Source organism: Hemiscyllium ocellatum, chromosome 3 (genome assembly GCF_020745735.1).
Source record: "Hemiscyllium ocellatum isolate sHemOce1 chromosome 3, sHemOce1.pat.X.cur, whole genome shotgun sequence".
Taxonomy (NCBI): domain Eukaryota; kingdom Metazoa; phylum Chordata; class Chondrichthyes; order Orectolobiformes; family Hemiscylliidae; genus Hemiscyllium; species Hemiscyllium ocellatum.
In genome coordinates, this window is record NC_083403.1 from 12,478,873 (window position 1) to 12,492,852 (window position 13,980).

General features: G+C 45.7%; 1 protein-coding gene across 4 annotated transcripts in view; it reads right to left on the reverse strand.

Moving 5' to 3' along the window:
* LOC132836295 (calpain-11-like) overlaps positions 1-12,966 on the reverse strand; it is a 100,384-nt gene extending 87,418 nt beyond the window's left edge. For 2 of the 4 annotated variants that reach the window (XM_060855711.1, XM_060855698.1), the window contains exons 1-2: positions 12,742-12,839; positions 12,284-12,545 (exon numbers count right to left, since the gene is read on the reverse strand). In XM_060855711.1, the coding sequence (XP_060711694.1) occupies positions 12,284-12,526 (243 nt within the window). In that variant the 5' untranslated portion in view covers positions 12,527-12,545; positions 12,742-12,839. Of the gene's footprint in view, positions 1-12,283; positions 12,546-12,741; positions 12,840-12,911 lie in introns of those variants that run through there. The other 2 variants (XM_060855703.1, XM_060855718.1) reach the window with 2 other exon arrangements.
* Positions 12,967-13,980: the final 1,014 nt, after the last annotated feature.

The following is a 13,980-nucleotide window of genomic DNA, read 5'->3' on the forward strand; positions in this document are numbered from 1 at the left end:
GGAAGTGAATGCAAAATATATTTGCTAAATTGGGAATGTGCCATGCAGAAACTTAACAATGTAATAGACACTTTCTTTTTATGGATGTAGGTTTGCTCACTGCGCTGGAAGGTTCGTTTTCAGATGTTTTGTCACCATACTAGGACTTGCTGCACCTCTTCCTTTTCCAATTTATCACCACTCGGATAATAAGCTGCCTTCCTGTTTTTGTTATCAAAGTGGATAACCTCACATTTGTCCACATTGTACTGTATCTGCCATGTAGTTACCCACTTATTTGACTGAAGCATCTCTGCATCTTCCTCCGACCTAGCTGTGTGTCAACTGCAAATGTGGAGATATTATATTTAGTTCCCTTGTCTGTTTCATTTGTGATTGGCTGGGGACCAAGCACTGGCCCCTTGCGGGACTCCACTAGTCTCTGCATGCCATTTTGAAAACCACCCCTTTATTCCTGCTCTTTTGCTCTCACTCTGTCAGCCAGCTCTCTGTCCATGTCAGAACATTACATCCCATCTCCTGTGATTTAATTTCACACACCAATCTCTAAAATGGGACTTTGTCGGAAAACTTCTGAAAATCCAAATAAACCACATCCACTGGCCTCCCCTCAACAACTTTACTTGCATCATCAACATCTTCAGCATTTCAAGGGCAGTTAGGAATGGGATGTGCCCCCATCCCATTGGAAGAGAAGAAATGGAAATAAACCCCATGAACAACAGATTTCCTGGGACATTCACAACGTGGTTGTTTGTCACAGACTAAAGATAGGGGGCAGGTAATTTAGGGCTGAAACAAGGAGGAGGATCTTCACCCAGAGAGGGGGGGAGCCTGGGGAATTCCCTGCCTCAGAAAGCAGTCAGGGCCAAAACATTGAATGTTTTCAAGAAGGAGTTAAATATAATTCTACTGGTTAAAGGGATCAATGGGTAAGAGGAGAAAGGAAGAGCAGGGGACTGAGTTGGATGATCGGCCATGATCATACTGAATAGAATGGTTTGAAGGGCTGATGGGCCTACATTTGATCCAGTTTTTTTTTGTGTTTTTGGAGACTTACTGTGTGTAAACAAAGAGTACTTCAGTCTGGCAGCAAACTGGCACTGTTTGTCACAGCTTTCCATCCTTTCAGAGTTTTAGCAAGAAACACCAATGAAAGTGGAAACTGGGGGATACGCTATGATATTTGATACACAGAGGGAAGCGAGCTGATCGGGGGATCCATTATCCCACCGATCACCTGGCTATGCCCTGTTTCTGCATCAGGTTTGTTGGTGAATAAATGCTCAGGCATTATTTATATGGTCGTGAGAAAGGCCAACCTTAGAGTGTGTGGAACTGTAGGATTTGCAGCGGGTTTAGTGTCTAGTGGAAGAATACAGACCAATGATAATGTAGAGACCAGTGAAGAGTACTGACCAGTGAAGATATAGTAACCAATGATGATACAGTGACCAGGGAAGGTGTATTGACCAGGGGAAGGTACAGTGACCAGGGGAAGGTGTATTGACCAGGGGAAGGTACAGTGACCAGGGAAGGAATACCAACCAATGATAGTGTGGTGACCAGTGAGGTTAGCTTTGTGGCCTTCAGCAGGAGATAACTGTCAGCTGATTCTCAATAAGGATGTCAAGAAATGTCATTTCAAAGGTGGGTCTGAGCTGATTAGTACTTTAAGAAAATCTTACTGACAGCTACTGATTGAAAACGGGCAAAGGTACCACCTACCGTTTGGAAATTTAGGAGGGGTAGGAGGTGAGAGGTCACATTGTTGAAGACACATTCCTCATGGGCCTAACAAAGATGTTTATGAGATCAGAAGCGAGAGGGGATCCCATGGAAACACGACCACTTTGGATAGATTCATTCAAATTCAACTCAGCGTGTGAGTTGCTGAGCTCTACGTTCATTGAAGGCCGATTCACACAATGGTCGAGATTGTCATGATATAGTGCTGTGTAGCTGTCTCTGAGTGCTATCCCGGTGATTAGCCTAACAATGTCTAATGAACACATTGCTATCAATTCACAAGTCACAAAGCAGACTTCCTCGGTCAGTACACGCTGAGGTTTCTGTCGTTCCTTGTACTACAAGATGCCTCCTATTGGAAAGCCCATAAGTAAGCTGTTTGTTCATAGTGTAAGCTTGGTACTGAGAAAGGACATGTCAAAACCACAGCAGGGTTGGGGTTTCCGGATCAGTTCGGATCTCCCTATACGTTACACCAGCCCATGAACCTGGCCCAGAAAGTGAGGGTACCCAAACTGAACAGTTTGAGCAATGGGTGAAGCTCACTGTTTCATACTCATACTTTACAGGATCAACACAAGTTGTGTTCACTACCATCAGGATGCTGTATTCAAGATAAGAAGATGATATCATCAACAGCCACAGGGGAGGTGCCAGGAGACTGGAGGGTGGCTAATGTTGTGCCACTGTTTAAGAAGGGCAATAAAGACAAGCCAGGGAACAATAGACCAGTGAGCCTGACGTTGGTGTGGGCAAGTTTTTGGAGGGAATCCTGAGGGACAGGATGTACATGTATTTGGAAAGGCAAGGACTGATTAGGGATAGTCAACATGGCTTTGTGCGTGAGAAATCATGTCTCACAAATTTGACTGAGTTTTTTGAAGAAGTAACAATGAGGATTGATGAGGGCAGAGCGGTGGATGTGATCAATATGGACTTCAGCAAAGCGTTTGACAAGGTTCCCCAAGGGTGACTGATTAGTAAGGTTAGATCTCTTGGAATACAGGGAGAACTAACCATTTGGATACAGAACTGGCTCAAAGGTAGAAGACAGAGGGTAGTGGTGGAGGTTTGTTTTTCAGACTGGAGGCCTGTGACCAGTGGAGTGCCACAAGGATCGGTGCTGGGCCCTCTACATTTTGTCATTTACATAAATGATTTGGATGTGAGCATAAGAGGGACAGTTAGTAAGTTTGCAGATGACACCAAAATTGGAGGTGTAGAGGGTTACCTTAGATTACAATAGGATCTTGATCAGATGGGCCAATAGGCTGAGAAGTGGCAGATGGAGTTTAATTTAGATAAATGCGAGGTGCTGCATTTTGGGAAAGCAAATCAGAGTGGGACATATGCACTTAATGGTAAGGTCCTAGGGAGTGTTGCTGAACAAAGAGACCCAGGGATGCAGGTGCACTGTTCCTTGAAATTGGAGTCGCAGGTGAACAGGGTGGTGAACAAGGCATTCGGTACACCTACCTTCATTAGACAATGCATTGTGTACAGGGCTTAGGAAGTCATATTGTGGATGTTGTGAAACTTGAAAGGGTGCAGAAAAGATTTACAAGGGTGGAGGATTTGAGCTCTAGGGAGAGGCTGAACAGGCTGGGGCTGTTTTCCCTGGAGCGTCAGAGGCTGAAGGGTGACCTTATAGAGGTTTACAAATTTATGAGGAGCACGGATAGGATAAATAGACAAAGTCTTTTCCCTGGTGTCGGGGAGTCCAGAATTAGAGGGCATAGGTTTAGGGAGAGAGGGGAAAGATTCAAAGAGGGGTAAAGTTTATATGCAGAGGTTGGTGTGTGTATTGAAAGAGCTGCCAGAGGAAGTGATGGAGTAGACAGGCAGGAGGCTGGAAGAACACAGCAAGCCAGGCAAGATCAGGAGGTGGAGAAATCAACGTTTCAGGTGTAACCCTTCTTCAGGACAGAGGAAGTGGTCAATTCCAGGAAGGCTGGGACAATTACAACATTTAAATGGCAACTGGAAAGTATCTGAATAGGAAGGGTTTACAGGGAAATGGGCCAAGCGCTGGCTAATGGGACTCGGTCAGGTTAGGATGTCTGGTCAGCACGGATGAGTTAGACTGAAGAGTCTGTTTCTGTGCTGTATGACTGTAAGACTCTACGTTCTACCCATCACACAAATGAGTAATGGGACATTTGATCTTCAGCGTCAATGTAATGCCAGATATGTAGGTTATATATCCCAAAGACTGGCAGATTGTATCAAACTGCATATCCCTTTGGTTGTTCATACTAACTGTGCTGCAAATGTGTTGTTGGAAAAGCGCAGCAGGTCAGGCAGCATCCAAGGAGCAGGAATCTGAAGAAGGGCTTATGCCCGAAACATCGAATCTCCTGTTCTTTGGATGCTGCCTGACCTGCTGCGCTTTTCCAGCAACACATTTTCAGCTCTCATCTCCAGCATCTGCAGACCTCACTTTCTCCTCGAAGATTTTAACATACTAACTGTGCCCCAACTGGCCCGTGATTATAAATCTTGAAACATAGTGTCTACAAAAAATCTGATTCCGTATTTGGATGCTAATTCCTCAATAATTCTGAGAGTGTTAAGGATTACGCTAACAACTAATGCAGGTCAGGTATGCAGTACGATGCACTCAGGTGTCCCAAGTGATTCTTATTAATCCACAGGGTCCAGCAGTTTGCAGAAAGAAAGAAGATGGACACACTTTGCATCTGTTTCAACTCAACAAAATAGCTGACAATCAGTCTCTAGCCAACTCCAGCTTTCTCAGTATTCCTCTTTATAAATTGTCTACTCCTCAATTGAAAAATGATCAACAATTTGCAAGTGGGACTAGAATAGTTTAGTTGGTTGTTCTTTGGCTGGTGCAGACTTGATGGGCCGAAGGGTAGCTGTGGAGACCTCTATTGATAGTCTGCTGCTGATTTAGGGAGAGAGCTGGTGAAATGCCACCAAGGTGTCTCTACCCACTCCAGAGGTGTGCCATAATGTTCCTGAACATTGTCCAAAGGGATCACACCTGGGGAAAGAGGGAATCCTGTTGAGCTTTACGATGAGACTGATGATTTACCATTTGGAACCTTGAAAGGGATAAGGATGGGACAGTCCTGTTCAATGTAAGCAATGCAGAGAGGGTGATCGGGCTAGAAGGTGAAGGAAGATCACTCAGTGAACCCCCAGGCATCTCCTGCGTGTAAACCCACCAATGAACAGCTAAAATTTCTGCCTGAGAATCAAGAAGGTATTATCATTGAGTCATCAGGATCGACCAGGCCAAAAAAGGCCCTTTGACCCATCACATCCATGCTATCTAACTGTTCTACTCCCATTATCCAGCACTTGCCCGATAGCCTTATATCCCTTGGCATCATAAGTGAATCTTTTAAGTATTATAGTGCAAGTGTAACTTCTTTGATGTTATGAGGGTTTCTGCCTCTCCCAGGTTCCAGACTCTCACCCCTCTCTGTGTGAAAACATTTTCCCTTCAATTCCTTCTAGACCTTAAACCTACACCCTGAAGCATTAATTCTTCTGTCAAAGGGAGAAGTTTTTCGCTATCTATGCCATTCATCATTGTACGCATCTCAACAAACAAAACTAAAAACAAACAAGCAGTGAACTTTCACAGCTGACTGACTGTGAAAGTAGAGGCATCTCAGGAACTCAGGTTCAGCGAAAGAAAAACAAACAAGCAGTGAACTTTCACAGCTAACCTTGCAGAGACCTCAATGCGGGAATAACTCATACCTGGGAACATCAGCACCACACATCTTGGAGCAGCACCATGTTTGTTTTCAAGACTTATAAAACTTATCAATCTGTTTTTTTTTGTAAATCCATTGTAGTAAGTAGGGTAACTTTGTTTTTAAATGTTTTGCTGAAATCTGTCTCTTCATTAAATTTTTTAAAGTACAAAACATAGGTGTTCTGTATTGCTGGAGCAGTGTTTTTCGAGATGTAAGACAATGCTATTTTCTGCATCTGTAGACTGTTAAGGGGCAAAGATGGCCTTTCGGAGAGTGATGTGCTCTTCCTGTTGGATGTTGGAGTGTTTCCATGTTACTAACGATTATGTCTGCAGGAAGTGTGTTTGGTTGCGAATCTTATCAGATAGCATGGATCGGTTGGAGTGGCAGTTAGAGGCAATAAGGAATTTTCAGGAGCTAGCAGGTGTGATGGATGGCAGTTATAGGAAGGAAGAAAAATCACAGATACAGTCAGGTAGACGGGTTACTGCTAGGAGAGAGAGGCAGGTAGTGCAGGAGCCCCCCATGGCTATCCCCATCTCAAACACGTATGCTGTTTTGGAAAATGGGGGGAGAGAGCCCAGCAGGAGGTCAATGTGCACATTGGAACCAATGACAGAGGAAGGGAAAAGGATGAGATTCTGAAAGAAGAATATAGAAAGATAAGCATGAATTTAAAAAGGAGGTCCTCAACGGTAGTAATATCTAGATTACTCCCAGTGCTATGAGTTAGTGAGGGTAGGAATAGGAGGATAGAGCACATGAATGCATGGCTGAGGAGCTAGTGTATGGGAGAAGGATTTACATTTTTGGATCATTGGAATCTCTTTTGAGGTAGGAGTAGCCTGTATAAGAAGGACGGATTGCACCTAAATTGGAAGAGGGCTAATATACTGGCAGGGAAATTGGCTAGAGCTGCTTGGGAGGATTTAAACTAGTAAGGTGGGGTGGGGGTGGGACCCAGGGAGATAGTGAGGAAAGGGATTGATACAGTTGTGAACAGATGTGAGTCAAACAGTCAAGGCAGGCAGGGGCAAAGTAGAGAGCAAGGTAGGACTGATAAATTAAACTGCAATTATTTCAATGCAAGGGGCCTAACAGGGAAGGCAGATGAACTCAGGGCATGGTTAGGAACATGGGATTGGGATATCATAGCAATTACAGAAATGAGGCTCAGGAATGGGCAGAACTGGCAGCTTAATGTTCCAGGGTATAGATGCTATAGGAAGGATAGAAAAGAGGGGGAGGGCAAGAGAGGAGGCAGAGTGGTGTTTTTGATTAGGGATAACGTTAAGGCTGTACTTAGGAAGGATATTGCTGGGAGTACATCCAGTTAAGTTATTTGGGTGAAACTGAAAAATAAGAAAAGGATGATCAACTTACTGGAATATTATAGATCTCCCAACAGTCCCAAACAAATTTGTAAGGTGTTCTCAGTTATCTGTGAGAATAATATGATGGAAATGGTAGGGGATTTTAACTTCCCAAACATAGACTGGGATTGCCATAGTGTTAAGGGTTTAGCTGGAGAGGAATTTGCTAAGTGTGTACAAGAAAATTTTTTTGCTGTATGTGGATGTACCTACTAGAGAAGGTGCAAAACCTCCAGGGCCTGGAATACAGAGGAAGGAGGTGAAGCCATTCCGTGTCTCTGAGTGTTTTGCTTTGACTGAGGAGGTAGGGGGTTGGGGGGGGGTGAGGCGGGAAATGGGACAACATGTTGATCATAACTGTTCTGTTGCTAATTAAATTGCATGCTGCTTGCACTATTAGCATGTAAGTAGCTCTGTGTTATAGCTTCACCTAGTGAACATCTCATTTCAATGAATGCCAAATACTGCTCCTGGCATACCTCCCTGCAGCCGTCATTGAACCAGGGTTGATCCCCTAGCTTAATGGTAATAAGAGTGTGAGGTTATAGATGAATACAGTGGTGCTGCAGGTGGTCCATAAGCCTCATGGATGGTCTAATTTGAGCTTCTGGATGTATTTAGAATCTGTACTATCCAGAATGATGATAGTATCAAATATTAGGAGAAAGGTTATTCTCAAAGTGAAGATAGGACTTTGTCTCCAGAAGGACTGTGTGATGGTCACTCCTACCTAACTAACCTGGACAGATGTATCTGCAAATCTTTGTTGCACTTTGCCTAATTTAGTCATTTCAAAATGGTTTAAATCAAATCAAAATTCATAGTTTTGAATGCCTCTTACCACAGTACATGGAAACAGAGCAAATAGGTGCAGGAATGGGCCATTCGGCCCTTCGTGCCCGAATCCCCATTCAATATGATCATGGCTGGTCGTACAATCTCAATATCCCATTCCCGCTTCCTCTCCATACCTGTTGACTCCTTTAGCTGCAAGGGCCATGCCCACCTCCCTCTTGAATATATTTAATTAACTTGATTGAGTTTTTTGAAGAAGTAACAAAGAGGATTGATGAGGGCAGAGCGGTAGACATGACCTATATGGACTTCAGTAAGGCATTCGACAGGGTTCCCCATGGGACTGGTTAGCAAGGTTAGATCTCATGGAATACAGGGAGAACTAGCCACTTGGATACAGAACTGGCTTGAAGGTAGAAGACAGAGGGTGGTGGTGGAGGGTTGTTTTTCAGACTGGAGGCCTGTGACCAGTGGAGTGCCACAAGGATCGGTGCTGGGTCCTCTACTTTTTGTCATTGATATAAATTATTTGGATGTCAGCATAAGAGGTACAGTTAGTAAGTTTGCAGATGACACCAAAATTGGAGGTGTAGTGGACAGCGAAGAAGGTTACCTCAGATTACAACGGGATCTTGATCAGATGGGCCAATGGGCTGAGAAGTGGCAGACGGAGTTTAATTTAGATAAATGAGGTCTGCATTTTGGGAAAGCAAATCTTAGCAGGACTTATATACTTAATGGTAAGATCCCAGGGAGTGTTGCTGAACCATTGGAGTGCAGGTTCATAGCTCCTTGAAAGTGGAGTCGCAGGTAGATAGGATAGTGAAGAAGGTGTTTGGTATGCTTTCCTTTATTGGTCAGAGTATTGAGTACAGGAGTTGGGAGGTCAAGTCGCAGCTGTACAGGACATTGGTTAGGCCACTGTTGGAATATTGCATGCAATTCTGGTCTCCTTCCTATCAGAAGGATGTTGTGAAAGGGTTCAGAACAAATATACAAGGATGTTGCCAGGTTTGGAGGATTTGAGCTACAGGGAGAGGCTGAATTGGGTGGGGCTGTTTTCCCTGGAGTGTTGGAGGCTGAGGGGTGATCTTATAGAGGTTTATAAAATCATAAGGGGCATGGATAGGATAAATAGACAAAGTCTTTTCCCTGGGGTCGGGGAGTCCAGAACTAAAGGGCATAGGTTTAGTGTGAGAGGGGAAAGATATAAAAGAGACCTAAGGGGCAACTTTCTCACACAGAGGGTGGTACGTGTATGGAATGAGCTGCCAGAGGAAGTGGTGGAGGCTGGTACAATTGCAACATTTAAGAGGCATTTGGATGGGTATATGAATAGGAAGGGTTTGGAGGGATATGGGCTGGGTGCTGGCAGGTGGGACTAGATTGGGTTGGAATATCTGGTCGGCATGGACGGGTTGGACTGAAGGGTCTGTTTCCATCCTGTACATCTTTATGACTCTATGAATCTAAATAAATATTGATAGATTAGATTACTTACAGTGTGGAAACAGGCCCTTCGGCCCAACAAGTCCACACCGACCCGCCGAAGAGCAACACATCCAGACCCATTCCCCTACATTCACCCCTTCACTTAACACTATGGACAATTTAGCATGGCCAATTCACCTAACCTGCACATTTTTGGACTGTGGGAGGAAACCGCAGCACCCGGAGGAAACCCACACAGTCACGGGGAGAATGTGCAAACTCCACACAGACAGTTGCCTGAGGCGGGAATTGAACCCAGGTCTCTGTGAGGCAGCAGTGCTAACCACTGTGCCGCCCACGTTTAGTTTAACGAGTGCCTGTACTGCGGAAGAGGCGGTGTTGGATACATTAAGGACCTGATCAGGTGTACCCTAGAACTCTGTGGGAAACTAGGGAAGTGATTGCTGGGCCCCTTGCTGAGATATTTGTATCATTAATACCCTCAGGTGAGGTGCCGGAAGACTGGAGGCTGGCAAACATGGTGCTAATATTTAAGAAGGGTGGTAAGGACAAGCCAGGGAACTATAGACCAGTGAGCCTGATGTCACTGGTGGGCTAGGTGTTGGAGGGAATCCTGAGGGACAGGATTTACACATATTTGGAAAGGCAAGGATTGATTAGGGATAGTCAACATGACTTTGTGCTCTTCAATCATTAAGGATGGTGTGGCGGGATGGGTCACTCAGAATGATGGATTAATGATAGATTGAACAAGAATGGGCAATAACTGAGGCATGCTGGGAAACTAAGGCCAGCCTTGACCGAAGTGGCTGTGGTAATAAACACGCTGCAGAATGAAGGCAGGGTGTAGCTACCAACGAACAGTTTGCAATCAACCCAGAAGCTGCAGACCCTACAATACACACCCAAATTTGGGTTTGAATGGAGTCAATGGAATGGCATCCTCAGGGCGATCGGAAACACCGAGGTGTGTACCAGACACCCTTATTTGGAGGAGGCTACGTGCGCCCAGCACCTCCAGGAATGGATGCCTAAGGACCACCGTCCTATCAACATGCCCCGGCCTGGTTGGGTCTGATTGATCAGGGGGAATCAAGCTTGGTCAATCTATTGGTAAACAGTGAAGACTCTCCCAAAAGGGCACAAAGACTTTCAGGCAAAAGAATCATCGCCACACCACGCTCAGGGCAGTAACTCAAGAGCAAGAAGACACCCCTGGGACCACCGGGAGAAGACGACCAGACGATCATTGCCACGTAGAGCACAGCCAAGCCCTACTGTGGTGGGATATGATCATCCAGAGTTAAGCTCAAGCACAAGATAGCACTTATAGTGAAAATTGTTCATTTATAGGGTTATTTTGTTGTGATAGTATTAATTGTGTCAAATAAATGCGTATCATTGTTTATTGTTATTAAGAGTTGACTCACAGGTTAAAACACACTGTGTGGCAGGCACAGCAATGAGGGTATTTGTGGAGCCAAAGTGCTCACATAAGCTCACACCTTCCTACACCACTCCATTTGCCAGACCTTTGTTCACTTATTTAACCAACCTATAATGCTTTATAGCCTCCACTGGTCTTCCTCTCCACTTACCTTCCTGCCTAGCTTCGTGTCATCAGCAAATACATATCCTCTGTCCTCTATCTAAGTCATCAATATGGGTGGTGAATAATCGAGGACCCAGCATTGATCCTTGTGGCAGAACCATTCAGTCCATCGTGTTAATCTGAAGATGACTCGCTCATTATCAATTTCTGTCTCCTGGTAGCCAGCCTACCTTCTAGCTGTGTTAATATGCTAGCCATAACCTTCAGCTGTTACTTTCTGCATGTAGAAATGACTTTTGTAAATTGAAGAATAGCTCATCCACATGTACCCTGTTATCCACAGCACATTACAAGCCTTAAAGAACTTCAATAATTGTGTTAAATATAATTCCCCTTTCATGACCCCGTGTTACTTCTGTCCAACTACCTCAAACTCATCTAAGTGTCTTGTTTTTTTAACAAATAGCTAACATTTTGCTGTTAACTTGTTATATTTTACCTGTTCCAGATATTAATCTCACTGACTGCTAGTTTCCTGCTTTCTGCTTCCCTACCTTTAGAATAAAGATGTTATGATGCATCAGAAAGGCCAAGAAAAAAACTAAGTGCAAGGGGAAATTGTTCAGATTTGTCTACACAAGCCCATAAACTGGGAAATGCAAGGAAAAAATGGGATACAACACTGGGGGAGAGGCTGAACATGCTGGGGCTGTTTTCCCTGGAGCGTCGGAGGCTGAGGGGTGACCTCATAGAGGCTTATAAAACCACGAGGGGCATGGATAGGGTAAATAGACAAAATCTTTTTCCCTGTGGTGGGTGAGTCCAGAAATGGAGGATATAGGTTTAGGGTGAGAGGGGAAAGATGTAAAAGAGACCTAAGGGGCAACTTTTTCATGCAGAGGGTGGTACGTGTATGGAATGAGCTGCCAGAGGATGTGGTGGAGGCTGGTACAATTGCAACATTTAAGAGGCATTTGGATGGGTATATGAATAGGAAGGGTTTGGAGGGATATGGGCCGGGTGCTGGCAATTGGCACTAGATTGGGTTGGGATATCTGGTTGGCATGGATGGGTTGGACCGAAGGGCCTGTTTCTGTGCTAAATACCTTTATGACTACTAATCCAGAGAATGTTTAAAATTGATTGGATGGAGTATTGGAGACCAAGGGAGATTGGAAAGTACGAAGTTCGACCCGGAGAGTGGAGGACATACAGAGTTAGCTGACGTTGTTAATTGACTGTTGCTACTACAGCAGCAACTTCTATTAGTATGAACCTGTGGACGTTATAAAAATAACCCCTTGCATTTTGATGGCGCTTCCCGTGAGCTTGGAGGTACCGAAGCTCACCACAACCAGCCAGTAAAGGGCAGTTCCTGATGTAACCAGCAAATGTGTGCAGCTGTCACACTCATGGCCGAGGGATCCTCTTCACCCTCTCAGAACTCACATCATTTCTGTGACAGCCAGACTCCTAGGGAATCGATCCTCTGCCCAGGATTCAAAGGGAGATGCCAGGTAGTGGTCAACAGTTAGCAACGGGGGGGGTTTGTGGGGAGGGGCTGGGCATGGACAATTGAACAATAGAGGAAAGTTTGGATGGTGTCACTGCACCCACTTAGTACTCACATGAGGTCTCCTCCACTGCACGGCTTTGACCTTGCTGTCCCCTATGGAGGTCCTGTCAGCCGGGAAGCTGAGGTCCTCAAACAGACAGCGGCTCTGGAGGCAGGCCTTTTGCAGGGACTCATAGTCCTGGCCATTGAAGCTGCTGGGCTTGGATTGTCTTCCTGTGCCCCTGACCGAAAGCCGTGAGCTCCTGTCCATCGCCCGTCCCTCCGTCCGCGGTGAAAGCAGCTCCTGTTCATCCATCCCTCTGGCAGGAACACACCTGAAAACGGAGCAGGAGACATGAAGGGAGTCTGCACTTGCCTCGCCCACCGCTCGGCATAAACCCAACCCTTCGCTTTTCACCCAAAGAGCTGAGTGGGTGGGAATGGAGGGGGAATTTTTCTCTACCTTCTCCAGGCTCTCTCCATTTCCCGTTCACTCTCCCTGGGAAATCCAGGAAACTAACAGCTACTTACCAGTTTGTTCTTTATTGATCAGCTTATCACGATGGTTAAAGTACAACAACGGGCACTTTCTTCCTCCTGCCTTCTCTCCCCCCCCACCACACACACACACACACACACACACACACACATACACACACACACCGACACGCCCACGAGAACAAGTTTCCTGTAATACTAACCGGCTGTTTAAATCCTTAAAGAGCTAGATGGAAAGATTCTTGCTCAACTGTGTTTTCACAGCTGGGAGTGCCTTGTCAGCAAACAAGTTTTCTAATCCCTTCCAGGTGCTGTCATTCTCGGCTGGAACCACCCTTTCCCTGGAAGCAGTGGGAAAGGGCCAGGAATGGGCAGATACCAAACCCCCCTCACATTTCCAGGGAACAGGGAGTGGGCCCTTAGGTTCCACCTACCTCCACAAGGCCGAGGGCCTGGGCCCGAAAGCTGTGCTCCTGTCCCCTCCCTCCTCTCTCCCCTCAATCCCCAGAAACCACCCTGTCCAGGCAACGCACCCCTGTTTTACTGCTTATCCTCCACCTGGGAGGGTCCAGGCAGCTAGGGGGTGCGGGGGTCAGCAGGCAGGACAGCCTAGGGGGAAGAAACTGCTAGCCAAATGTACTTTAACCATTGTGATGGCCGAATCTACGAAAGAGAGACTGGTCAGTAGCTGTTAGTTTCTTGGAGAGTGAGAGTCATAAGATGGTAGAACAAAGTGATTCAAGGTCATTTGTTGTTAGTTATTCCATCCCCTAGCCTTCCTTTCTACCTGTCCTCTTGACAATTCCTGTACCCTTGAGCTCATGGTAACCATGTCTGTCTTATGGTAGTAAAACCAAACCATTTACCTTTTTTTTTAATTCATGGGATGTGGGTGTCATTGGCTGGGCCAGCATTTATTGCCTGTCCCTAGTTGCCCCTTGAGAAGGTGGGAGTGCACTGCCCTCTTGAACTGCTGCAGCCCACCTCCTGTAGAGTTGACCCACAATGTCCTTGGGGAGGGAATTCTAGGACTTTGACCCAGCGACCGTGAGAGGACAGCGATATATTTCCAAGTAGAGGGGAGGGCAACATATCTGCAATGGGTTTAAATTTCACAGTCCACCGAAATGACCTATTAGTTCAAGGGCAGTTAGGAATGGGCAAAAGTAAACCCGTGCCAATGATGTCCCTATCCATGGACGAGCAGCGCCTGCACTATTGAGGCAACTCCCCTCTGGCCGCTCCAGGCACGAGCAATTTGGGAAGCTCTGT